At 40.0% G+C, this 26,562-nt stretch overlaps 1 protein-coding gene across 4 annotated transcripts; it reads left to right on the forward strand.

The window, feature by feature from the left end:
• Positions 1 to 26,171, forward strand: BPNT1 (3'(2'), 5'-bisphosphate nucleotidase 1). Of its 4 annotated transcripts, none has more exons than XM_055419879.2 (10): positions 1 to 159; positions 7,232 to 7,359; positions 10,786 to 10,890; positions 11,609 to 11,716; positions 13,117 to 13,165; positions 14,901 to 14,992; positions 15,995 to 16,039; positions 19,645 to 19,842; positions 23,604 to 23,709; positions 25,535 to 26,171. In XM_055419879.2, the coding sequence occupies exons 2-10, from the start codon at positions 7,240 to 7,242 to the stop codon at positions 25,681 to 25,683; spliced, it is 972 nt and encodes a 323-aa protein (XP_055275854.1). In that variant the 5' UTR covers positions 1 to 159; positions 7,232 to 7,239; the 3' UTR covers positions 25,684 to 26,171. The 4 variants fall into 4 exon arrangements, with proteins under 4 accessions (XP_055275854.1, XP_055275853.1, XP_088701667.1 ...); XM_055419878.2 differs by having other exon boundaries at positions 1 to 146; XM_088845541.1 differs by lacking the exon at positions 15,995 to 16,039 and having other exon boundaries at positions 1 to 146; positions 19,615 to 19,842.
• Positions 26,172 to 26,562: the final 391 nt, after the last annotated feature.

The following is a 26,562-nucleotide window of genomic DNA, read 5'->3' on the forward strand; positions in this document are numbered from 1 at the left end:
TAGCCGAGGTAGGTTTGCTCTGCATCTGCTGTTGACCTATCCCAGGAGGGTGAACGCTGTATCGGACGCTGCCGGGACCTGGTGTCTGAAACGCTCTTCTGGTTACCCCTGAAGGGTGTTTCGTCTGACTTGGTCCCAGTCTTGTCGTAAGTAATTACCGTAAGTAATTTTCTCCCCTTCGGGTCAGCGCAAGGGCCTTGCTGCTGCTAAGTCACTTCAGTCGTGTCCGACTCTGTGCGACCCCATAGATGGCAGCCTACCAGGCAGCAAATCTAAGTAGTTTACTCGTCCTGTTAACTCCACCCCTCTGCACAGATACGAAGAGATTAAAGGGATTTATGTAAAAAATAATAATAATAAAAATTACATCAGTCAGGGTGCCTCTCCAGATGCTTCAACTTCGGACCTAGATTCTTGAGTGTCAGTATTTTGATTTTTTATCCATGCTATTATTTTCGTGCCTCTGGGTCTTTTTATGCCTCTATATTGTTGAAATAACAAGGCAAGCCTGGACGGTGTTTCCGTTCCGTTCCGTTCAGTCTCTCAGTCGTGTCCGACTCTTTGCGACCCCGTGGACTGTAGCCTACCAGGCTTCTCCGTCCATGGGATTCTCCAGGCAAGAATACTGGAGTGGGTTACCGTTTCCTTCTCCAGGGGATCTTCCCGACCCCGGAATCGAACCCGGCTCTCCCGCATCGGAGGCAGACGCTTTAACCTCTGAGCCACCAGTACACTCAAATGTAGAGACTGTCTTACGCCTAAAATTAGATTTCGTTAAATTACCAGACGTTCTTCCTTCTGTCTTTTCTGGTTGTAGACTTGCTTGACATGTTTGGATTCCCTGAAAATGTAGTTGTTAGTTTAAAAGGTGTGTATATTTTACTGCTCATAAGATTTTCAAAAAAAGAGGTTTCACCACTTTATATCTTCAGTAATAATGATCAGGAGGATTTTCCCTCACACTGTAGCCAACACTGGCCAAATTTTCTTACCTATGCTAAAGCTGAAACTGCAATACTTTGGCCACCTCATGCGACGAGTTGACTCACTGGAAAAGACTCTGATGCTGGGAAAGGTTGGGGGCCGGAGGAGAAGGAGACGACAGAAAATGAGATGGCTGGATGGCATCACCGACTCTGTGGACATGAGTTTGAGTGAACTCTGGGAGTTGGTGATGGACAGGGAGGCCTGGCGTGCTGTGATTCATGGGGTCGCGGAGAGTCGGACACGACTGAGCCACTGAACTGAACTGGACTGAACTGATGCCTGTCTTACAAATGAACAATCATTTCTCATTGGTTTAGATTGCATTTCTTTCATAATTAGTGAAGTTGAGGGTTCCCTGGTGGCTCAGATGGTAAAGAATATGCCTGCAGTGCAAGAGACTTGGGTTTGATCCCCTAGTGTGGAAGATCCCCTGGAGGAAGAAATGGCAACCCACTCCAGTATTCACACCTGGAAATCCTGTGGATAGAAGAGACTGGTGGGCTACAGCCCATGGGATCACAAAGAGTTGAACATGGCTGAGTGACTAACACATGAACCTGTCACGATGTAATGGCTTTTACTTTTATCTTTCTAAGAATTGTCTATTATTGGTGTAATTTACCCAATTTTATTGGATTATTCATCTTTTGCATATTGATATATGTAAGCCCTTTAACAAAAATTAGCTCATTTGTCTAGTATGTAATACAAAATTTTTTCTCATCCTGACACTCATCTGTTTGTTTATGGTATTTTGGTTATATAAACGTTTTAATTTTTATGCAGTCAGGTTTGTCAATTTATTCTATAATGGATTCTTGGTTTTAGTCATGTTTAAAAGTCCTTTTCCAAATTTATAAAACATTTCACGCATGTTTTATTCTTATACTTTTATGTTTTCATTGTTTACTCAAAATCATGCTTTGGTCTGGAATATACATTGCTATAAAGAGTGCAAAAAGATTCCAACATTTTTTTTAGAAGATTAGCAATTAACGATGTTTTGCACAATTAACTTTCCTCCATGATTTAAATTACAACCTTTAGTGTATTTGGATCTAACTCTGGAATTTGATGTCATTAATTTGTCTCTCAAATTCTGCCCAGGACTAAACTTTTAATTACTATAATTTTATATCATATCCTATTTTGATAACTGGTGAGGACAGTATCTCTGCCCATTACTTTTTTTTTTTTTTAATTTGCTCTGTTACAGTCAGGTTCCAAAAGAGAAATAATCTTAGTATTTTGATAGGGAATTCATCATGTATTTTAAGTTCCTAATCTTCACATGTGGTTCCAGAAGCCACTCCCAGGCTATGGGAAGAAATGGATCATTTGATTTCTGTTATTTTTGTCCTTCTGAACGAGCCCTGTTAGCAACTATAAAGATTTCTTAAATGATAGGATGTTAGGTTGATTGCCTTAAACGTCATACAATTTTTTTTCCTGCTCTAAGCCTCAAGCCCAGAATGTTGTGAAAAAGAGCCTGAACTGTGTGTGACTGATGGGCATACTGGTTATCACTTTATATCCTCAGTCAAAATAATGTCTTAGAAACTATAGGAATTGTTTGACCTTAATGCTGTCCTAATGTCCCTGCAGGATAGTCAGTAATGAGAACAGTCATCGTAATAATGGTTAGCCAGCATTACTTAGTGTTTACTTTGTGCCAAGGCTGATTTAATATTTATAACGACTCTATATTACAATATTATTGTTAGTTCCATATTACCGCTTGAGGCACAGAGAATTTAAGTGACTTTCCCAAGGTCACAAAGCTAATGTGTGCCAGAGCTGGGAATTGAACATAGGAGGTGGGCTCCAGTGCCTGTGTCTTTAACCCCTATTGTTGTGTTGTTCAGTCAGTAAGTCATGTTTGACTCTTTGTGACCCCATGGACCGCAGCATGCCAGGCTTCCCTGTCCATCACCAACTCCCGGAGCTTGTTCAAACTCACGTCTGTTGAGTCAGTGATGCCATCCAGCCATCTCATCCTGTCTCGCCCCCTTCTTCTCCTGCTCTCAATCTTTCCCAGTATCAGAGTCTCTAATCCCTGTACTGTTTTTGAGTGAGCTTTCAGAGAGATATGCTCACAAAACATAGTGTTTTAGGACCCAAAACTGATAGAGAAGGAAGTACAGTAATGGCTGTAAGGAAGTGACGAACTTGCAGAAGGAGCTTTTTGGCCTTGCTTTGCCTTCACCTTTGCCATCAACAGGTAATTCTCGTTTGGGGTGTGGGAGGGGACTTATCCTGTCTATAATAGGAAGGTCTTTTACAGGTTTTGCAATAATATGATTAGCTATATTTTCTTTACAAAAAAGAGCCCAAACTCTGTTCATTTATTTAAAAAATACTTAAGAAAATTACTAGGGCTTGGGGATAGCCTAATATTGTATCAGTAGTTCAGTTTGGATCAAAGAAGTACTTCAGAGAAAATAGTAGAAATATTCTCTCCTTTGCTAACTAAAAGTGATTTGCAAGATCTCTTTATAAATCACTGTGCTTTATATCAAACCTGATTTTTTTACATTCTTATAAAACTGGTATTTGTTTTAAAGGGTGATTCATACGTATGGTGCACATTTTCTAAGGAATGTAGTGGGAAGACAAAGCCTAAAGCTGTTCTTTAGAAAGAAAGTACTGTGGCCTTGGCAAGCAGAAAAGAAAGTGGTTTTAGTCCTGTATGAAGCTTGCCAAGGCTGGGAGGGTTACTGAACTGGTTCAAAGGTAACTGATATCTGTGAAAAGTTAGAACACTATACAGTGTGGGGACATGATCTGCCTTTCACAGATGGCATTGTATAAAACATGGGGACTGAGAGAGCTCACCAGCACATTAAAATATCCTCAGTGGTTAAGACACCTGGGGAGTAGAGATCAGCTACCTGAAGACTACTTTTTCCAGCACAGGGAAAATCAGTTCCATGGCTGGTCATGGATATAAGGGAGTAGAGAGAGATCAATGAAGTGTTTGCTAAATCATTCTCCTGTTTTCTGTCTGAGTTATTGCTGAAGTATTAATTGTAATCATTGTAAAGAGTTTTTCCACATTAGTACTCAGTATGCCAAGAAAATGAATCTAACCTGATTATAAATGTAATAAGATAAATGGGATTTAGATACATAGAAACCCATTTTGTTTTTATTTTCAGTTCAGTTCAGTTCAGTCGCTCAGTCATGTCCAACTCTTTGCTATCCCATGAATCACAGCACGCCAGGCCTCCCTGTCCATCACCAACTCCCGGAGTTCACTCAAACTCATGTCCATCGAGTCGGTGATGCCATCCAGCCATCTCATTCTCTGTCGTCCCCGTCTCCTCCTGCCCCCAATCCCTCCCAGCATCAGAGTCTTTTCCAGTGAGTCAACTCGTCGCATGAGGTGGCCAAAGTATTGGAGTTTCCTTTAGCATCAGTCCTTCCAGTGAACACCCAGGATTGATTTACCCCAGAATGGACTGGTTGGATCTCCTTGCAGTCCAAGGGACTCTCAAGAGTCTTCTCCAACACCACAGTTCAAAAGCATCAATTCTTCGACGATCAGCCTTCTTCACAGTCCAACTCTCACATCCATACATGACCACTGGAAAAATCATAATCTTAACTAGACGGACCTTGGTTGCCAAAGTAATGTCTCTGCTTTTTAATATGCTATCTAGGTTGGTCATAACTTTCCTTCCAAGGAGTAAGCGTCTTTTAATTTCATGGCTGCAATCAGCATCTGCAGTGATTTTGGAGCCCAAAAAAATAAAGTCTGACACTGTTTCCATTGTTTCCCCATCTATTTCCCATGAAGTGATGGGACCAGATGCCATGATCTTTGTTTTCTGAATGTTGAGCTTCAAGCCAACCTTTTCACTCTCCTCTTTCACTTTCATCAAGAGGCTTTTGAGTTCCTCTTAGTTCCAGACAATTTCTTTGTGTTCAGATACATAGAAACCCATTTTGTTTTTATCTTGGTTCCATACTGGTCCCAGTACGATATTCATTTCATCAGTTTCAGTTGTCTTCCTCCTGAGGGGTTTCAGCTATTTCACATGTTTATTGTCTCAATTATGTTCATAATCCCCGTGAACAGAATATGAATGATAGAAAAAAAGATGTCACGAGGTTAAAAAGTGCATCAGGTTAAATATGCAGTCAGAAATTGGTGGGAAAGTGATGGCTGTTGCTGAATTGAGGTTAATAATGTCCTTCCTATTCTGTGTTGTGTTCCCCTACCCTATTGCATTGAAATCATGGTGACTTGATTTGATCAGAAGTGAGAGAGTTTTTGTCACAGGTTGGTTCCCCCAGGCCCGAAATACAAGACAAAGTACAAGGATTGAGCACAAGAGGTTTATTAGGGAGTGTTCTCAGGATTCCTCATGGGAAGTCTGAAGGAACTAGGAATGAGCCGGTGGGCAGTTGGGCTGTGATGCAGTCCCAGCTAAGGCTCAGCCCATCCAGTGGGCATTTGGAAGCTAGGATGGCCCATTGGAATCAGGGCAGCAGCCCCATTGGAGTGAGCAGTGGCCTTTATGTCTGCCTGTTGACCAGTTTCAGGTGAAATGACCCTTCTCAGATAAATTCCCAAAGAAAGGTGGCAGCTAAAGGCCATCTGTTGACAGCCCTTTCAGCAAATGGGGAAGTAAGTGATTCAGCCTCAGAGGGGATGTGAGTGGTGTATTTCAGCATCAAAACCATCAATAAGAATATAGAAGAATGTGTATATATATGCGTAACTGAATCGCTTTGCTCTACAGCAGAAATTAATACTGTGTTGTCAGTCAACTATACTTTAATTTTTAAAAGTCAGTGAGATTGCATGATGTGAATCTGTGTTTTCAAAGAGGAATATATTTGATCCTGATGGTGGTGGTTTAGTCGCTAAGTTGTGTCCGACTCTTGTCACCCCATGGACTGTAACCTGGCAGGCTCCTCTGTCCATGGGATTCTCCAGGCAAGAACACTGGAGTGGGTTGCCATTTCCTTCTCCAGAGGATCTTCCCGACCCAGGTATTGAACCCTGATCTCCTGCATTTCAGGCAGGCAGACTCTTTACCGACTGAGCTACAAGGGAAGTCCCATACTTGATCCTAAAGACTATTTTTCCATATTTTTGGTTGGACCAGGGGCTACATGACACTCCTCACTTTCCCAAATGATTGGTCTTCACTCCTATGACCATGCTGTTTGTTCTGTTTGGCTGCTGGTGAAGTGTTAGTTGCGTAGTCATGTCTGATTCTTTTCGATCCCATGGACTGTAGCCCACTAAGTTCCTCTGTCCGTGGAATTTTCTAGGCAAGGATACTGGAGTGGATTGCCATTCCCTTCTCCAGGGGATTTTCCCTACCTAGGGATTGAACCTGGGTTTCCTGTATTGCAGGCAGATTCTTTACCACCCTAGCCACCAGGGAAGCCCCTGGTGAGAATGGTAATAAATAACCAGCGAGTGAAATTTTACTTAATGTCTAAAGGAATATTCATTGGATTTCAGAAACTAAATGTAATCACATGCAATCCCTCCCCTTTTTAACTAATAATACTTCCCACATAAGGGCTTCCCAGGTGGCAGGCACAGTGGTAAAGAATCCACCTGTCAATGCAGGAGATGCAAGAGACTTGAGTTCTATTCCTGGGTCGAGAAGATTCCTGGTAGGAAATGGCAACCCATTCCAGTATTCTTGCGTGGAAAATTTCATGAACAGAGAAGCCTGACGGGCTACAGTCCAGGGTGTCACAGAGTTGGATACGACTAAACACACACACACACACACACACACACACTTCCCACGTACATACACATCCCTTATGCTATTCATCCCTCTGTTGGCATTACCTGTTTTATAGACATTAGGTTACGGTATCTCAACTGCAGCCCAACAAAATATTAGCTCTCATTAGGGCACACAGTATATTTTTAGCCCCTGAACCACCTTTTAATGTACAGCATTTGCACATTACACACATCATACATCAAACATTTCACATGCTCATAGGCCTGAACCAGGTACCTCTACGCCTCAGAATGTCCCACCTGCTGAGAAAAAGAATACTGCTGAATTTATTGGGAGAGCTGATGCTGAAATGGAGCCTTTTCCCAAGTCTCTTTCAGTAGATGTTTATTAGAGAATCTGCACAGTTAACTGAAGGAGTCCCAAGGAAGAGCTCAATATCTGTGTGTTGAATTGAATTCAGGTAAATGAAACCAGCAGCTGGTTTTGAAAGTAACAGAACATTTCTCTTGATTTCCCTTTAGGGCCCATCATGGCATCCAGTCCCACTGTGCTGATGCGGTTGGTGGCTTCAGCATATTCTATTGCTCAAAAGGCTGGAACGATAGTCAGGCGTGTTATTGCTGAAGGAGACCTGGGCATCATTGAGAAGGTACTGAAAGTCTCAACTCATTTCATCCCCACTCCATTATTGTTCCTGGATGTTTAGGTAAAAGGATGTCCCAATCTAGACACACTAGTAGTTGCAGTAGTCAGTGGCTTCCTTATGGAGACTGCAAGACCCTTAGTTCAAATGGGTTCCACTTCTGCTCTGAAAAGGACTCCAGACTTCCTACATCCAAAGCTTTTATTTGTATGACTGGGTCTTCTGACCACTGTCCAGCTCCAGAGCACTGGAACCAAGCTTCATATCCTGAAATAATCTACTTCAGGCAGAGTGGTGTTGTCCTTAGTGAACTTGACATATTTGGTCAAATCTGAAATTTAAACAAATATCCCTTATATTCAAAGCTTTAGATTCTTTTTTTTTCTTCACAGAAAAGAAACAGTTTTTCTTTCCAATATGATAACTAAAAACTTGGGTAAATTATCAGAAAGATAGTTTAGAGTGGTAGTTGATTCTTAAAAGAAGCCTCACCCTGCATGTGTTCTAGTTTAAAACATAATTTCTTTCACAAGATTTGTTATTTCACATTACACATTTGACTTCTCATCATAATCTTTAAGAAAGATTGTATTGTAGTTTTACCAAAGTGGGAAAATGTTAGGATATTATAAACATTTTGATGGTTTGAAATAGAGATGTAGTTTAAACACTCCTTTATGATAAGTCAAGCATCTACTTAAGGCTACTTGTATAAAAAAATAAGGACCTAATATACAAGTAAAAAAAAAAACTTAGAAATAAGTTCCTATGAACTAATTATAAGATTTTTAGCATAACTGCTTTCAAAAATTAAGACTAAAAATCACAAGAACAAGTGAAATAAATCTCATTTCTTTTTTTGATAGATTTATGGGTTTAATAGTATAGGAAAGAGATATATAGGGTATTTTGATCTTCAAGTCTAAATTGATTTTGAATCAACCTTTTAAAAAAATGTTATAGTACCTCATTTTCCATTTTCAGAAAGTCCTCAAGTTTTTTATAATATATAATATATATAATATATAATATAAATGAAAACTTCCATCCCTTATCCTGAACTTGGTTAATATACTCATAACTCAGTGAACAATGTCAATGTTAACCTCCAGTTTTTTTCATCATTGACTTTCACCCTGGAAAAGGTCATTGGTGACAGATCAGAGGATTCTGCTCTTGACTGTCTTTCTCTCTTTAGCCATTAACTTAAATACAGTATAAAAAATTTATTGAATGCATATTTCCCGAAGTGTTGTTGAAGAGGAGGCTAAAAAGAAGGATGCTGATCAAATTTGTCAATAAAAATGAAGCTGGGAGGGCTAGTTAATGTATTGGATCACAGAATAAGTATTCGAAATGGTTGCCAACCTGAGAAAGATGGGCCAAATTCAGCAAGATATTACAGTAGGAATAATTATAGAGTCCCATATTCTGTGTTCAAATACTTAGTGAGTCTGATTCAAATTTGTTTGAAAAAGAGGTTTTAGTTGATCACATACATGCTCAGTGACAGATTAACAGTGTAAAACAGCTACCTTAGAAGGCTACTGATCGTGCTATCTTTTCTTTCTTATCGTTTTCTCTATTATGAAACATAGGAAGTGGAAAAAATTAGCGAAAAGTACAAAATCATCTATTGGGCCACCACTGCCAATATTTTGGATCATATCTTTGCATGTTTTCCCCTTTGTTTAAATTGATTTTCTGTTGTGATATATTAGGTGGGACACTTTGTAGTGTGTAGCTAAAGAGCAATAGAAATACAGTGTTTAAGTTAGAAAAAGAGATAATAGGGACTTCCTTGGTGATACAGAGGCCAGGACTCTGCACTTCCAATGCAGGGGGCACAGATGTGATCCTTGGTCGAGGAACTAGATCCCATATGCTGCAGCTAAGGGTTAACTTGCCATAGCTAAAAGAATTTACATGCTGCAACAAGGGTCAAAGATCCTCTATGCTGCAGCTAAGATCTGGCACAGCCAAATAAATAAATACATATTTTTTAAAAAAGAAAAGAAAAAAGATAGTAACTTCGCTGTCCTTTCTACTGGTCAGATACTCTTAGTACTTTATATCCACTTGTCGACACTTCATTTTAAAAGAGACAGGACAAAATCAGATTTGTCACACAAAATATCCAGAATGGTGAGGTCTGGCACTGTGTCAGTAGAAAGAGCAGGAAATGTCTTACCTAGCGAGTATTTCGGAGAAAGCAATGGCAAGCCAGTCCAGTACTCTTGCCTAGAAAATCCCATGGATGGAGGAGCCTGGTAGGCTGCAGTCTGTGGGATCGCTAAGGGTCGGACATGACTGAGCGACTTCACTTTGACTTTTCACTTTCACACATTGGAGAAGGAAATGGCAACCCACTCCAGTGTTCTTGCCTGGAGAATCCCAGGGACGGGGGAGCCTGGTGGGCTTCCGTCTGTGGGGTCGCACAGAGTCGGACACGACTGAAGCGACTTAGCAGCAGCAGCAGCAAGTGTTTGGGATAGCTTTCCTCATAGAGCTGAATGAGTGCCATTGTGTCTTTTCGTCTGAAGCAGTGGTCTCTAAACTTAACTGCTAAGTGAGTAATCTTCAATTTCAACAAACCTTTCTAGTAATTTCATTCCACAGTTATTTACAGAGCACCTACTGTGTGCTAGGCACAGCTCTTTAGGAAATAGAACCAAGTTCTCTGCCTTTGCAGCACTGCATTCTAGCAGAATTGTTCTTTGCATTGAGATAATCAGCAAAGTCGAGTGTTGCAGAAAAAAATTTCATTTTCACAATCATTCCTTATCTCATTACAAAGTCTTACAAAAAGTTCTTCCTGTTGACGATAATCTGTAAATCCACCTAAACCGCATGTATAAATTGTGATATATCCTAACTGGTTGAAAACAAGATAACAAAGTGGTCACTGTGTTTCACAAGTGTGATTTTATGACATGTGGATTGAGTTGAATGCCATAGGTGAGTTAGGTAGTAAATATTCCTGCTGTTCACTTTCATATTTTTTATAGTTTAAAAATAAGAATTTTTAAATAAGAAATAATCATTCTGAGGACCTTTTGAATTATTAGAATTAGGATTAGTGAGTGAAATTTATAGAGGAATCCATATCAGAAATACTGTTAACTGCCTTGAAAAATGTTTAAATTTCCTGTCAACCTGCTTGAGCAAAAGATTAATGTAGAGATCTGATAAAAGGAATTTGTGAGCTGGGGCAGGAAATGTTCTAAATAATTTAAAAGCTCGTTTCCAAACTTTGGCCACTAGAAGTCCCATGAGGAAAGCCAAGCCAAGAAACTAGCTGACTCATATGATGTTAAGCTCCATCAGTCTTAAAACAGACTGTAATTTAAATGGATATAGATAATCACATGCGACATCAAAGAACAACTAATTTTTTATTAGTTCTGCTAAAATGTACTTTCTCTGTTGCAGACCTGTGCAACAGACCTGCAGACCAAGGCTGACCGATTAGTTCAAGTGAGCATATGTTCTTCATTGGCACGGAAGTTCCCCAAACTAACAATTATAGGGGAAGAGGTAAGACTTGTCAGGGATACCATGTTCTTTTTTTTATCCCTGTTCACCATATGGATTTATAATTGTCACTTTTTATACACTAGTTTTATGATTGCAAGCATTATATTTTTGTGTTTTAACATAAAAATAGCTCTGATGTTCCTTGGACTTTTAGGAAATGTCTGCTTTTAATATTTTGATCTATTTCTAGACCACATGTCTCAATTCTTGACCACAGACAATATCGTTACACTTGTAACCATATTGTAATATGCTTGACATTCAGCATACAAAGTATAAGATGAGCAGAATTCTCCAACTTGGAAATAAAATGAGTTTTGTTGTTCCTGTTTTTTTGGTGGTGTGTTGTTTTTTTTTAATTAACACTTACTTGCCTATTTATTCAAAGACTAACACTATGATTGTGAAGGAGTTGACATCACATATATTTGAGAGTAAGACATAGCTGATATAAGAGCCACTTGTGTAGATAAGTGTATAATACTTAAACATTCTTCTGTTTTTAATCCTTGTTCAGGATAATGAAGTTAGGACCCTTTGTAATCAACTTTGATGAGCCCTATGTGATTTGTTTTTCCAGTTTTATTCCGTTAGCTTTAAAATCTCCAAATAGAAATGGTAAACAGAAAGAACTAGCGAAACCTATGATGCTGCGTTACTTGTTACCGAGACAGAGGATATTCTGTAAACAGGTCATCACCAGTATTCCCTGCTTTAGGATCTGCCTCCTGAAGACGTGGATCAAGAGCTGATTGAAGATGGTCAGTGGGAGGAGATACTGAAGCAGCCCTGCCCATCACAGTACAGTGCTATCAAGGAGGAAGATGTATGACCCATACTATTACTTACCTCTCTATTAATCTTCTGTTTTTGTTGTAGTAAAGGAAATAAAATCTGCCATCATAATAAAAAGGTGGTAGTTATAAAAATCAGGGCAACCAGGAACCTGAAATCTTTTAGAGCCAACATAGAAATGTCTGGCAACCATATGGGATATCTCACCTGTTAATTTTGAGTTCATTTTCTAATTCTGTTGATTTCCTCTTCACTCTAAAACTGTTACTAAAAATACATTTGGGGGAATTCCCTGGTGGTCCAGTGGTTAGGGGCTCTGTGCTTTCACTGCTGGGGCCCAGGTTCAATCCCTGGTCGGAGAACTAAGATACCACAAGCTGCATGGTATGGCCAATAATAATAATGATGATAATTATAATACTTTTAGGGAGAAAATCTAATTTGTTATTTAGTAGATTTGATAGTAAAACTTTTCGTGGGTAATTGGAACTGGAAAGTGATGAAATGGATCACTGCCTTATATTTTTGGAAGGCCGTAAAAATTATCCCCCTTGCCTTTTATAGTTGCATAATTTAAATCTGTGACTTCAGATAGCTATCATACTTCTTTAATTTTCATGTTTTAGTTTATTTAACACACATTCGTTGAGCACATCATATGAGTAAGATGCTTTTTGTTGTGTGATATGGAGTATAGAAAGAAAAGACATGGTGTCTTCCATCAGAAATATGCCCTCATAAATTCACATCAAGTGTTGTAATTCTAGTGGTTCATGACTGCGTATCGTGAATCATATTAAAAGTCCTACGAGGAGAGGATTTCTTGTCTATTCTATTTCAGTCTTATAAACGATTCATTTTTCTTGGCCATGTATACACTGTGTCCTTAAGATAGTCAAACTGTCATTACTTTTTCTAAATCAGCATTTATGTATAAAAATGAGTAGTATCCACACAGCACATTTTTGGTGCCACTTTAAAGTTTTCCTCGTATCACGATCTGGAACTCAGGATGTTCATGGCAATGTGTTGTAGTTGTTAGGTGACAATAAACTTTTACCAGTTCAGCATTTTATATTTTAAAAAATTTTATTGAAGTACAGTTGATTTATAGTGTTGTATATCTTTGATTACAAAATACTTCTTTACTAGTTTTCTTTGATTATTACAAAACTGATGACATTGGCTTAAGCCTCACGTAATTTCAGAAATGAAAAAGATAGTTTTTAGTTTATCTGTTTAAATCAAATTTTTTTTAAATTTCTGTTTTTTCTGGCTGTCCTGTGAGGGTAGCAGGATCTGAGTTTCCCAACCAGCAATCAAACCTGGACCCATGGCATTGGAAGTGAGGAGTCCTAACCACTAGACCATCAGGGAATTTCCAATTTTTAAAATTTTATATGCTTAATTTAGACATCTCCTCTATTTTAGCTTGTGGTCTGGGTTGATCCTCTAGATGGTACCAAGGAATATACCGAAGGTTAGTATCTCTTTTGTATTTGTCTTTTGTATCTGTATTTGGCAGCAATAGGACTAGTATATGACGTCAAGTTCAAATACCAATCCCCGCAATACTCCACCAGTCCCACAACCCGAAGGTCCCATACACAAGAATAACTGACATTAAGCCAGTGTAACCAAGGAGACTGTACTGAACCCCCAGCTTTATTAGGTAGAAAGACAAGAGCATTGCTATACCGCTTTGCTCTGCCAGCATCCCGTGGTGTGCATGCCTCACTCCCCACCTCTGAGAACTGCTGGCTCACTTCACAGCATCACCTCTAAAGATGGGTTTTGAAACTTCCTGCAATATTTCTCCCTCCTGAAATTATCTAAGATGAGCAGACTTAGAAAGCAGCAAATTAAAGTTGGCAACATTGAAGTGAAACAGACCAGGCTCAGAGCCAGAGTGGTAGATTTTAGGAGCACAGCATAAGCTTAGATTCTTATTTTTGAAAGAAAGATTAGCGTAGGTTTTCTTGTATTGGTTCTCAGCTTCATGGCTTAAAAAAAGAAAATGTCTCATAATCCCTAGAAAAAACTTTCTCTGTCCTTGGATGAGACACATCTACAAGTGAATTCCATAGTGTGTATGTGTGTTTGTCTGGAAAACGTCTCTATGATCCATTGAGAAATAGGAGTGCTCTAGCCAGTTTAAGTGAGTATAAGAGCACCTAAGCAACTGGTTCAGGTCTCGGCCAGTTTGATTCACTAGCTCTGCAAGGGAGCCTCGGAATCTGTATTGAAAAAATTGAGCCAGTTCATTCTAATGCTGTCTTCCCTGGTGGCTCAGATGGTAAAGAATCTGGCTGCAATGCGGGAGACCTGGGTTTGATCCCTGAGTCAGGAAGATCCCCTGGAGAAGGAAATGGCCACCCACTCCAGTATTCTTGCCTGGAGAATTCCATGGACAGGGGCCTGGAGGGCAACAGTCCACGGGGTCTCAGAGTTGGACACGATTGAGTGATTAGCACTTTGTTTCACTTTCATTCTGATGCTGCTTGTTAGCATCGTCCCCACTGTGAGAAATCTTAATTTAGAGGCCTGAAATACAAATCTAAATGGTGATCCTGGAATCGAGAGTGATCTTGCAGGCAGAAGTGAGTCAGATGGTGATAGAGGGGGACGCAGAGGAATCTAATGATGGCTGTGGAGTTATGGCTGATTTACTTAATTGGTTTACAGATTATTACTAATGAGACTGTGTGTGTATCAATCAGTGCAATTAAGTGGCCATAGTTTCTACTCCTTTCCCTGGTTAGCACTGTCTTATAATTTGTGTCGGAGAAGGCAATGGCAAGCCACTCCAGTACTCTTGCCTAGAAAATCGCATGGACAGAGGAGCCTGGTGGGCCGCAGTCCATGGGGTCGCTACTGGTCGGACACGACTGAGCAACTTCACTTTTACTTTTCACTTTCACACATTGGAGAAGGAAATGGCCACCCACTCCAGTGTTCTTGCCTGGAGAATCCCAGGGACGGTGGAGCCTGGTCGGCTGCCGTCTATGGGGTCGCACAGAGTCGGACACGACTGAAGAGATTCAGCAGAAGCAGCAGCAGCATAATTTGTGTATTTTGCCAGAAGTAAGTTTAATCAAGGATGAATCACTGTAAATTCCTTACCTTTATTGCAAAAATAATTTGGGAGCCATTGATGTGCTGCTGATGAGTCATAACATGAGTTATGTAATTGATATGAGTTTTCTTCTTTTTAGGTCTTCTTGACAATGTAACAGTTCTTATTGGAATTGCTTATGAAGGAAAAGCCATAGCAGGAGTCATTAATCAGCCGTATTACAACTACCAGGTATTACTCTTAAATGATACCAAAATATTATTTTTTCAGATAAGTAATTATGGTGTTCTATGATTCTTAATGCTATCTAATCTAGTGGTTTCTAGCTTATCTGCACCTGGAGTCTGGGGGAACTTTTCAAAGTAAGGATTCCCAGGTCACACCCTAGATGTACTGAGTCAGAACCTCTGGGGGTGATGATACCAGGAATCTGTATGTATTTATGTGACTATACACAGACACACTGTATGTGTTGCGTATATTTTTTTTACATATGCCTTATGATTCAAATCATAAGCAAAATTTTGGGAATTATTGATATGGTTCTTGATTAACTTGGTCATTGAGACGCCTGATTTACAGGTGGTGCTTGAAGCACATTGAAGAAATGAACCATTTCAACCAGGAAAATAGGCTAGCCATGTTGTTTTGCAGGTAATTCCACATAATGCCTAAATTATGGTCAGCATTATATAAATATGCTCTTGCACTGTTTCCTCTTATTTTGTCTCTCTAATCTGCTTTGACTTTCTACTATACTCTCAAAAAATTGTCTTCTGTAGAACAAGAGGCTAATGTACTTCCAAATCAGGAATATTACCATTAGATCACACAAAATGTTAAAGGAAATTGTTGAAATAAAATACTTAAGGTATTTACATTAGTGTAACCTTGATAGATCTTAAGAGAAAAAAGTAACCAGAATGGGGACTATTATTTCTGAATCTCCAAATTGAGTTAAGAGCAGGATTTCTACTTCTCAGATAACTTTGGATTTTTCCTACAATGTATATGATTATAACTTTTTTAGTTATAATCATGTGCTTCTTAAGAGTGTCATGTAAACTTTAAAGTAAGCTAATACTGTTACTTAAAAGAGGGGCATTTAATTAATAGATATTATTGCAATGCATGGCACCTTTTTTCAAGACAAAAGGTTTAAGTGCTTTGGAGTTACTAAAAATTTCCATCATTTCTTTCTGAGATTAGAATACTTGTATTCACTTTCCACAGAACAATGAAAATCAGAAGTTAAGGGAACCCAGGAATGACGCAAAGGTGAGAAAAATAGCTAGGCTTTTATCTCCACGGATAGGTAGAAAGAGGTGGGCAGTTTATGGTACCTCAGGCAGCCAGTGTCTGTGCCATTTCCCGGCTCATTTTCCCCTGTTCTGCTTCTCTCCTTTGTTACCTGTCCTTTGCCACCTTTCCTTCTATACACTGTCTTTCTCTTTGTCTCTTCCTTCTCTCTTACTTATGCCTTAAAATTTGTTGCAACAAGGAGAAAAGTCGCTCAGTTTTGTTGGTAGTTTTCAAGGCTGAATGTTCAACTTAAAATCTTCATCATTTATCAAGAACTTCCTGTGTACTGCCAGACTCAAGGATCTACATGCATTATCTCATTCTAATATGCACCATCATTCTTTAAAGACACCTTCATCCCCGTTCAAAAGATGAGGATGACATTAAGACAAGTAACTTGCCCCGGTTGGTCACTGGCGGATCTGGGATCTAAACCACAGTCCACACTCTATACTGCTCTCTTAGTCAGGTAAAGGACTTCTCACAATTCAGACTATATTATTGCTTCTAACAGATACTGCAGCTGGGAAGCACTCAAATTAAAAGAGCATGGCAGAACATACTGTATAGCACAGGGAGCTCTACTTGATGCTCTGTGGTTACCTAAATGGGAAGGAAATCCAAAAGAGAGGGGATATATGCGTATGTAGAGCTGATTCGCTTTGCTGTATAGCAGAAACTAACACAACATTGTAAAGCAACTATCCTCTGATAAAAACTTGTAAAAGAAGAATTCTGAACAGGAAATTAAAAAAAAAAAAAAGAGCATGGCATAGTGCAAAGAAACCCAGTCTGTCTGAACATCAGAGCTACTCCTTAACCATTATGAATCTTAGTTATCTCATCAGTAAGATGAAAGTGTTAGCCTTTATTACACCCAGACAGTCGCTGTGGGGACTTTGAATGGGACAGACAGTGAGAGAAGCTGAGAGATCCGGAGCTCAGAGGGAGGCTAGCCAGCTGCCTCGTGGCGTTTGCATTTACCTTGCCAGGGTGCCAAGAGTCCAGGGTCCCATCCTCTTTGCCTTCGTGTTTATTTACACAGGGCATGTGAGTGTTCTAGGGCCCAGAATATTCATGTCCCCTTTTAAGTATGCTTTCCTTTCTTTTTCAGAATGACTGGAGAGCCGAATTAATAAGTAGGGTTTTTTTTTAATGTTTTTATTTACTTATTTTTTTCATATTTTAAATTTTTTGGCCACACAACACGTGGGAGCTTAGTTCCCCAACCAGGGATCTAACCCACGCCCCCTGCATTGGAAGCGTGGATCTTGACCACTGGACCGCCAGGGAGGTCCCCATGAATAGATTTCTTGAGAGTATGAAGTTGGTCTCGGCAATTGAGCTGAAGTGTAATGAGCACCCGAGCCCATCAGCACTGTGAAAAGTCCAGCCTCTCCTACGGTGTAGACGTGAGAGCAGACAGAAGCAGGCGAGCATGCACTGAGCCCCAGTGCCTGTTGTTTGGTTCCTCTCTTGCCCCGTTTGCAGAGTGCTCTCAGCACTGTAAAGAACCGCCTCGCCAGTGACACGCCCCTCCCTCAGGCGGTCAGTCCGTTTCCAGTGACTGATGATTGGACAGGTGTAAAGCCCTGGCATTTCATCCCAGTTTGCGATCTGTTCTCCCCAGCGTGGTACAACCCTGCGGAGCCGTTCGGGCTCCAGAGCGCCCCCTGGGGTCGGCTGAAGCTGTGGTCAGGTCTGCATCACGGCCCTCTGTCCACTCACACCACTTCCCCTCCTTCGCACAGTGTGGATCCCAAGGGCAGCCCTTTATAAACACCCGTCTTAACTCAGGGCCCGCTTCCCAGGGAATCCAGCCCTGCAACACACGCGTCTTTCACTCTAAGAGCACCCAGAGTACTGCTCTAGGGTGAACACGATAATGTGTGTGAGAGCATTTTGACAGTGCACTGAGGTAGTCTAGCTCAGTGATGACAGATACTGGCTTTGAACACAGACGAGCCTCAGTGTTTTTATGATCTCCCTAGAGTCCTTGGAGGAGACAGCACCCTACTCCAGTACTCTTGCTGGAAAATCCCATGGAAAGAGGAGCCTGGTAGGCTACAGTCTGTGGGGTCACATGGACACGACTGAGCGACTTCACTATACTATATACTATAGAGTCCTTGGTCAGGTTACTGAATGATTCCAAAACTCATTTTCCTCATCTGTAAAATAAGGATGATAATACCTGCTACATGGGACTGTTCAGAGGATTAAATGAGATAATACATGTAAAGCTCTTAGTACGGTGCCTGGTACATGTTTAGTATTCAGTAAAAACACATGTCTGTATATCTACTCTATTGCTATAGTGATATTTCGATGACTTTGTGTTAACCATTTTAGGTATCAGGTTTAGTTTCCTTGAAATACAGGTTATGTTTTTCTATGCAGAGTCTATCATTATAATAAAGTGGTTGAAAATGTTTTGAGCTCTACAAAGGAAAATACAGATTCTGGGATTGCATTGTCATTGTCATTTTACCACCGTAATTGTCAGTAAAGTTTTTTAACCCTGACTGCATTATCCATGGCCACTTTTCAGTATTAGCCTCTTCAGTCACTTTGTCTCTATAGCAACCAAATATCACCATTTCCTGTTCCCATAGTAATGTGATCCCTGTTGTTCCTTGGACAATGAAAAGTAATCAATACATGCTATTTCATTTCCTGGGAATTTATGTGCCTTTTGCAAAATAACTCTTTGCAAATACAATAATGAGGCTGTTGGATAATTCTAAGAGGACCAGGAATCGGTATGTGATATTGCCTTTCCTGAAGACTCCAGGCAATAACCAGAAGTTTCTTTCCATACTTTTGAGGTCCCGTTATTATTATTTTTTTTGGCTGTGCTGCATGTCTTGCAGGATCTCAGTTCCACAACCAGATATAGAAACTGGACCACGTACTAATGCATATATATGGAATTTAGAAAGATGGTAACCTTAACCCTGTATACGAGACAGCAAGAGACATAGGTGTATAGTACAGTCTTTGGGACTCTGTGGGAGAGGGTGAAGGTGGGATGATTTGGGTGAATGGCATTGTAGCATGAATATTATCATATGTGAAATGAATCACCAGTCCAGGTTTGACGCATGATACAGGATGCTTGGGGCTGGTGCACGGGGATGACCTGGAGGGAGGATATGGGGAAGAGGGAGGATATGGGGAAGAGGGAGGTGGGAGGGGGGTTCAAGAAAGGGAACACATGTACACCCGGGGCGGATTCGTGTCAATGTATGGCAAAATCAACCAATATATTAATGTAAAGTAATTTGCCTCCAATAAAAAGAGTTATAAAAAAAAAAAAAGAAACTGGACCACGGCAATGAAACCCAGATCCTACCCACTAAGCCACGAGGGAACTCCCCATTATTAACCAAAAACAACAATGAGAATAATCAGTTGATCCTCTCAGGAAAATCTCTTTGCCAATGATACTGTTTTGTACTTTATAACATTACCATTTTTTTTTTAAATCATCCTGCTAATATAACTAAATGTTCTATTTATAATGAACCTTTTTCTCTAAGTGATTATAGGCTTTGCTGTTGTTTCATCTGTTTACACAGGCAGGACCAGATGCTGTGCTGGGGAGAACTATCTGGGGAATTTTGGGTTTAGGTGCCTTCGGATTTCAGCTGAAAGAAGTGCCGGCCGGCAAACACATCATCACAACTACCCGGTCCCATGACAACCAGTTGGTTAGGGACTGTGTCACTGCTATGAACCCTGATGACGTGCTGCGAGTAGGAGGAGCAGGAAATAAGGTATGAAAATCCGCCCATCGTCTCCTCTGAAATGCAGCTGAATCATTGAAAGAAGTAACTGAGCCTTTACAAGATGTGAAATCAGAGTTTGAGAGAAGAGAAGAAAGATCGTTATTTGCCATTAAAGACCCATTTCAGCAACGTTTGATTTTTTTTTTAAATGTTGTGGTTCAAGTCCTTTTTAATCTAAGAGAGTTCAGTGATGATATAAGTCATTTGCATAAGACCCCATGCCTGTTGCCAGTCCTTATTTTCTCAGGGACCCTCTTGGATTACTTCCTAGGTCTTCTAGAGACTCTAAGGATGGGCCTGCCTGCCCCTCCCTGGATGCCTCCCCCATCCATTCATCTAGGCCCGCATCCTGAGAACATGGTGAAATGAAACACAGTTTGATCTCCATCCCTGATCTCCTCTCATCTGATTGGCCCTTGGTTATCATTATGATGACACCCTTCAGGCGTCTCAAATTCAGCATCCTCTCTCTACCTGCACCCAGATGTGTTCCACTGTCTACTTCCTGTGTGCTTAATGGCATCGCCATTTCCCTAAGTTGTAGCCAGACATCTGAAAGTCACCGTATCCTCCTTCCTTCCTCACATCCTATCAGTCTGACCCTACTTACAGATCTTTTTAATTCTCCTCTAAAGTCTCATCCATCTCAACTGCCAGTGCCCTAGTTGAAACCTATCATCATCCCACATCCAGACTTTCCAGCAGCTTCCAAAGTGGTTCCCTGTTCAAGGCCATGTCCTCACAGCACCACTAGAGCGAAGAAAACACACAGCTTGTCATGGCACTCCCCTGCACCACATCCCTGGGTGATTCTACTTCACAGCAATTGAGAATGGGATGTAAATTCCTCTATATCCTGACACTCAAGTGCCCCCAAGAATGTGTATTTCCCACTTGTGTGTCTGAGGTAACAAATGATAAATATTTATTGAACTGAATGGACTTCATTTATCCTCCCCTCCCCTTTGGAAGCGGGCTTCCCTTGTGGCTCAGGTGTAAAGAATCTGCCTGCAGTGCGGGAGACGTGGGTTCAGTCCTTGTCTTGGGAAGATCCCCTGGAGGAATGCATGGCAATCCCTTCCAATATTCTTGCCTGGAGAATCCCCATGGACAGAGGAGCCTGGTGGACTATAGTCCACGGGATCGTAAAGAGTTGTACACGACATGAGTGATTTTGTGAGCGACTAAGCACACACACCCTTTGGAAGCAATAATCAGCTATTTCTAGATTTTCCAAAAGCATTTGCTTGTGAGAGGGTGAAAATTGGAAGTAACAGTATTTTGAAAAAAAATTTTAAACATCTCAAAGTAAAAATATATTCCTGGTATTCCCTGAAATATGATTTCTCTTTACTCCTACTTTTGTAACTACAAAACCCATTACCTCTTTTATTCCAACGGGTACCATTCCCCATTGAAACAAAGTCCCCATCCTGCACAGCCCCACCTCTTTTTCTTCTATGAAAAGACCTTGTTGGGCATTTCTTAACATTTTTGCGTCAAGGACTTATTTGAAAATCTAACAAAAGTTACAGCTAGCCCCTCTTCTCTCAAAAAGTATTCCTGGCACAGTTCTTGGCACATAATAAAGACTTGACACAGATTTCCTCAAAGAAAGAGAAAGCTTTTACTCAGAAGTCTACAGCAAGGTTTAATGGTTTGAAGGTGTTCTTGAATACAGTAGTCCTAAAAAGAATAGCTGGTTACCTTGTGTTCACTGAGGTTCTCCTTACTCTCCTGGACTGGTCTTTTCATCTCAATATTTGCAGTCTGAATTTTATAGTACTAGTTATTTCACAGTGTAACCAAAAAATAAGCCAAGTGGCTAATGAGGGGCTGATAGCAAGTTTATGTTTAGAGTCACACAGTTTCTATTGGCAACCTTATTTTTGTATGAATATTACAGGTATTAGTAATATGAGTCTTTTAAAATTCACACTTTGGTAGCAGAAATAGTAACAGATATGATTCTAAAACATGGCTTCCCAGGAGGCTCAGTGGTAAAAAATCCACCTGCAGTGCAGGAGACACAAGAGGTACAGGTCCGATCCTTGGGTTGGGAAGATCCCCTGGAGGAAGAAATGGCAACCCAGTCCAGTATTCTTGCCTGGAAAATTTCATGTTCAGAGGAGCCAGGTGGGCTGCAGTCCATGGAGTCAAAAAGAGTCAGACGTGACTGAGCATACACACACACATGATTCCTAAACAAAGACTTATGAAACTGCTTGTTGGATTAGTCAGCATCACACATCTATTAGAACTTACCACAACTTATACATTATTGCGCTGGTTGATATTTCTGTCTTAGTTTTACATAATAATGGTCAAATTTTTACACGATTAAATACTTTTTCTACAACAAATATATATTGCTTTCACGATAAAAAGAAAAACAAACAACATAAAAAAGGGAAAACTTTATTTTCCTAACTTGGAATATGAAGATGCTTCAGATATCCTCCTTATAGCTTATCTGACTACTACCCCGCCCCACTCAGATCACTGTATATTGAGTTGAGTTGAGTTGAGTTCAGTCGCTCAGTCGTGTCCGACTCTCCGCGACCCCATGAATCACAGCACGCCAGGCCTCCCTGTCCATCACCAACTCCCGGAGTTCACTCAAACTCATGTCCATCGAGTCGGTGATGCCATCCAGCCATCTCATTCTCCGTCGTCCCCTTCTCCTCCCGCCCCCAACCTTTCCCAGCATCAGAGTCTTTTCCAGTGAGTCAACTCATCGCATGAGGTGGCCAAAGTATTGCAGTTTCAGCTTTAGCATCAGTCCCTCCAATGAACATCCAGGATTGATCTCCTCTAGAATGGACTGGTTGGATCTCCTTGCAGTATAAGGGACTCTCAAGAGTTCTCCAACACCACAGTTCAAAAGCATCGATTCTTCGGCGGTCAGCCTTCTTCACAGTCCAACTCTCACATCCATACATGACCACGGGGAAAACCATTGCCTTGACTAGACGGACCTTGGTTGGCAAAGTAATGTCTCTGCTTTTTAATATACTATCAAGGTTGGTCATAACTTTCCTTCCAAGGAGCAAGCGTCTTTTAATTTCATGGCTGCAATCAGCATCTGCAGTGATTTTGGAGCCCAAAAAAACAAAGTCTGACACTGTTTCCACTGTTTTTCCATCTATTTCCCATGAAGTGATGGGACCAGATGCCGTGATCTTAGTTTTCTGAATGTTGAGCTTCAAGCCAACCTTTTCACTCTCCTCTTTCACTTTCATCAAGAGGCTTTTGAGTTCCTCTTCACTTTCTGCCATAAGGGTAGTGTCATCTGCATATCTGAGGTTATTGATATTTCTCCCGGCAATCTTGATTCCAGCTTGTGCTTCTTCCAGCCCAGCCTTCCTCATGATGTACTCTGCATATAAGTTAAATAAGCAAGGTGACAATATACAACCTTGACGTACACCTTTTCCTATTTGGAACCAGTCTGTTGTTCCATGTCCAGTTCTAACAGTTGCTTCCTGACCTGCATACAGGTTTCTCAAGAGGCAGGTCAGGTGGTCACTGTATATTACATATATGTATATTATAATATGTGTATATTACCCATGTACTCTGTATGTTTCTTCATAATACTTGTGTCATTTATACCTGCTAAAGGCTTTAACCTAAGTTGAGTCTGATTGAGGAATCAAAATGCTTGAGAAAAAAAACACTAGCATTTCTCTTTATTGGTACCTCAGTCGTTTCATGGTCGAGGGCTTATTATGCTCTTAACCTTACAGATAATTCAGCTGATTGAAGGCAAAGCCTCTGCTTATGTATTTGCAAGTCCTGGATGCAAGAAGTGGGACACCTGTGCTCCAGAAGTCATTTTACATGCTGTCGGAGGTTAGTCCATTTTATTTGGGGGAATTAGAGGTTTTATACAGTTTTCATATTATGCTGGGACATAATATTTCAGTAGTATTACTTTACCTAGACTCTTAAAATGTAAATGATAGAAGGAAAGTTAGAGATTATACAGTCCAACCCCTGCATTTTATAGCTAAGAAAGTAGATTTCCAGCAAATTCATTCTTTAGTTAGTTTCTCCTTTGGACCTTGATCTGCATGTAGTTAACTTAATGAAATCCTTATTAATTAAGGATTAATTAATTATTAATTTATGGCTTTAATGCTTTTAGGGTTTATTCTCTTGAAAAGTAGAATATTTATTGTGATTATCCTCACCTCAGTTAGTTTCTTCTAAGCCAATATTGATAAATGTCTCAGGGCTACTGCTGAAGATCATAGACTTGTAATTTTTTTTCTGACTCCAAAAATACTACAAATATATACATAGCAAGATGATTTTTCACATTCAGATAGACATCAGATCACATCTATATTGGGGCAGGGGGTGTCACAACGCATGGCTCGTGGGATGTTAGTTCCCCAACCAGGAATTGAATCCGGCCGCAGGCTTCCCTTGTGGCTCAGCTAGTAAAGAATCCACCTGCAATGAGGGAGACCTGGGTTTGATCCCTGGGTCGGGAAGATCTCCTGGAGAAAGGAAAGGCTTATTGACTGCAGGATTCTGGCCTGGAGAATTCCATGGACTGTATAGTCCATGGGCTTGCAAAGAGCTGGACACAAATGAGCAACTTTCACTTTCACAGCAGTGAAAGCACAGAGTCCTAATCACTGTATTGCCAGGGAACTCTGTGATCACATCGACTCTTAAATGCTTGATTTTCAGTCTGTCATTTCTCCTGGTACATTATTGCATCAATACCTCATTAGCACATTACATGACAGGAAACTTAGATACATCATGATCCATTCTCATTCTCATTAGGGCTTCTCTGGTGGTCCAGTGGTTAAGACTCTGCACTGCCAATATAGGGAATGCAAGTTCAGTCCCTGATTGGAAAACTCAGATCACACATCCTGCAACTGGGCATGCCCACTGCAATTGCTGAGCCCATGTCTGACAACTGGAGAAGCTCGTGAGCTGCAGTGAAGACCCAGTGCAGCTAAAAATACACTTTAAATGGGAGGAGGGGCTGTCAGGAGAAAAATGCAGAAAACTAACAAAAAAAAAGTTAAATGAAACTGTAATATGACACAGTTACATTTTATGAACATACTTCAACTCTTACCAAATAAAGTGTTACTGATAAATTGTAAAATGAAGGAAATGCTTTAGAAGCAGGAATTGTGGGTGATGGAATATAATCAATAGGAAAATAATCACTCCAGAAAAAGAGAAATTAATTGATACTAAGAAATATAAATGGAAAAATTCCTGTTTTTTAAACCAGATTTCTCTAGGGTACAGAACCAGTTGTTACCTGAATTTCATTCTTGTCTTTCAGAGGAATGTAAAAAGTTTCCCTACTCCCATTGGACATGCCTGATGGTCCTGTGGTTAAAACTGCACTTCCAATGCAGGGGGCATGGGTTCAATCCCTGGTTGGGGAAATAAGATCCCACATGCTGCACAATAAGGCAAAAAGAAGAAAAAAATACTAAATTATTTTAATCAATGAGGAAAAAATAATGACAGCCTTTAGTTAGTCTTAAATTGCAAGTGGAATTAATACTAACCTTTGCGGTCCCTCCTCATCTTCCTTATTTTATCCAGCATTTATTGTATATTATTACATAGGGAAGCAAGAAACACTTAGATGATCTGATCAGTCATTGACATTGTATTGATGTTTTTTCCACAGGCAAGTTAACCGATATTCATGGAAACGCCCTTCAGTATAACAAGGAGGTGAAGCACATGAACTCGGCTGGAGTCCTGGCCACACTGAGGAATTACGACTATTACGCAAGTCGAGTTCCCCAGTCTGTTAAAAATGCACTTGTTCCTTGAAGGGAAATCTCAGCTCAGCCAGGAGAAGGACTTGGTTCTCAAAAATAATACATTTCAAAACCAATTGAATGGAATTTGAGCTCCACTTTTATTTCATTGTTGATCACTAGTTTACATTTGATTACTTAGGAGTAGAAAATAGAATTTTTAAATGTCTTGATAAATCAATCACCCAGACCAATTTTGACACCTGAAAATTTGCAGAGTCACTCTGTGTCACATTTCTTTTCATCCTTTTATTTGGAGCAGTGAAAGAAAAGTTCATTTCCAATTCGCTGTCCTGATCCATTGTTGAGTCAACATTCCTATTTTATAAACCAGATTTCTCTAGGGCACAGAACCAGTTGTTACCTGAATCACATTCTTGTCTTCCAGTTTAATGTAAAAAGTTTCCCTACTCCCATCCTGAATACATTAAAATGTCATTGTATATGTTGAAGAAACAGATTTTGGAGAAATGTTTCTTTATAATAAATTATTTACTTTTAGCTCTGTTATTCATCAGCTTTTTTTGTCTCAAGTATTTGAAAATGATATATTTTCTACTGTGGGTGTTACTTTAATCTTACAGCATCATAATGCAACCTAACTGTGGAAAGTTAAGTAATTGACCCTATTCTTTCCAAAGGGAGATTATAATATATACTATCAAAATTATTTGGACATTCTGCCTACATTTTTATTTTTTAAGTCTCTGTCCCATGCTTTTAAATAAATTTTTGTTATTGGATTAAGCAATTGGTTTAAATTAATCATCACAACCCACTACCTGTCAAAATTACCTGGGAAGCTTTTCAGAAAATATAAATTCACAGCCAAGTGATTTTGATTCTTTGTTATCATCCTGAATAATGCTTTAATATGAGTGAAAATTTTACA

Source organism: Moschus berezovskii, chromosome 17 (assembly GCF_049115385.1).
Source record: "Moschus berezovskii isolate FMDL1 chromosome 17, NW_MosBer_1.0, whole genome shotgun sequence".
In the NCBI taxonomy this organism is placed as follows: domain Eukaryota; kingdom Metazoa; phylum Chordata; class Mammalia; order Artiodactyla; family Moschidae; genus Moschus; species Moschus berezovskii.

Bases quoted from the DNA above. Each gene is read 5' to 3' on its own strand.
- BPNT1 (XM_055419879.2), top strand. From the start codon at position 7,240: ATGGCATCCAGTCCCACTGTGCTGATGCGGTTGGTGGCTTCAGCATAT. The intron at 10,891-11,608 runs GTAAGACTTGTC...TCCCTGCTTTAG, and splicing joins TAACAATTATAGGGGAAGAG to GATCTGCCTCCTGAAGACGT. The intron at 13,166-14,900 runs GTTAGTATCTCT...TCTTCTTTTTAG, and splicing joins TACCAAGGAATATACCGAAG to GTCTTCTTGACAATGTAACA.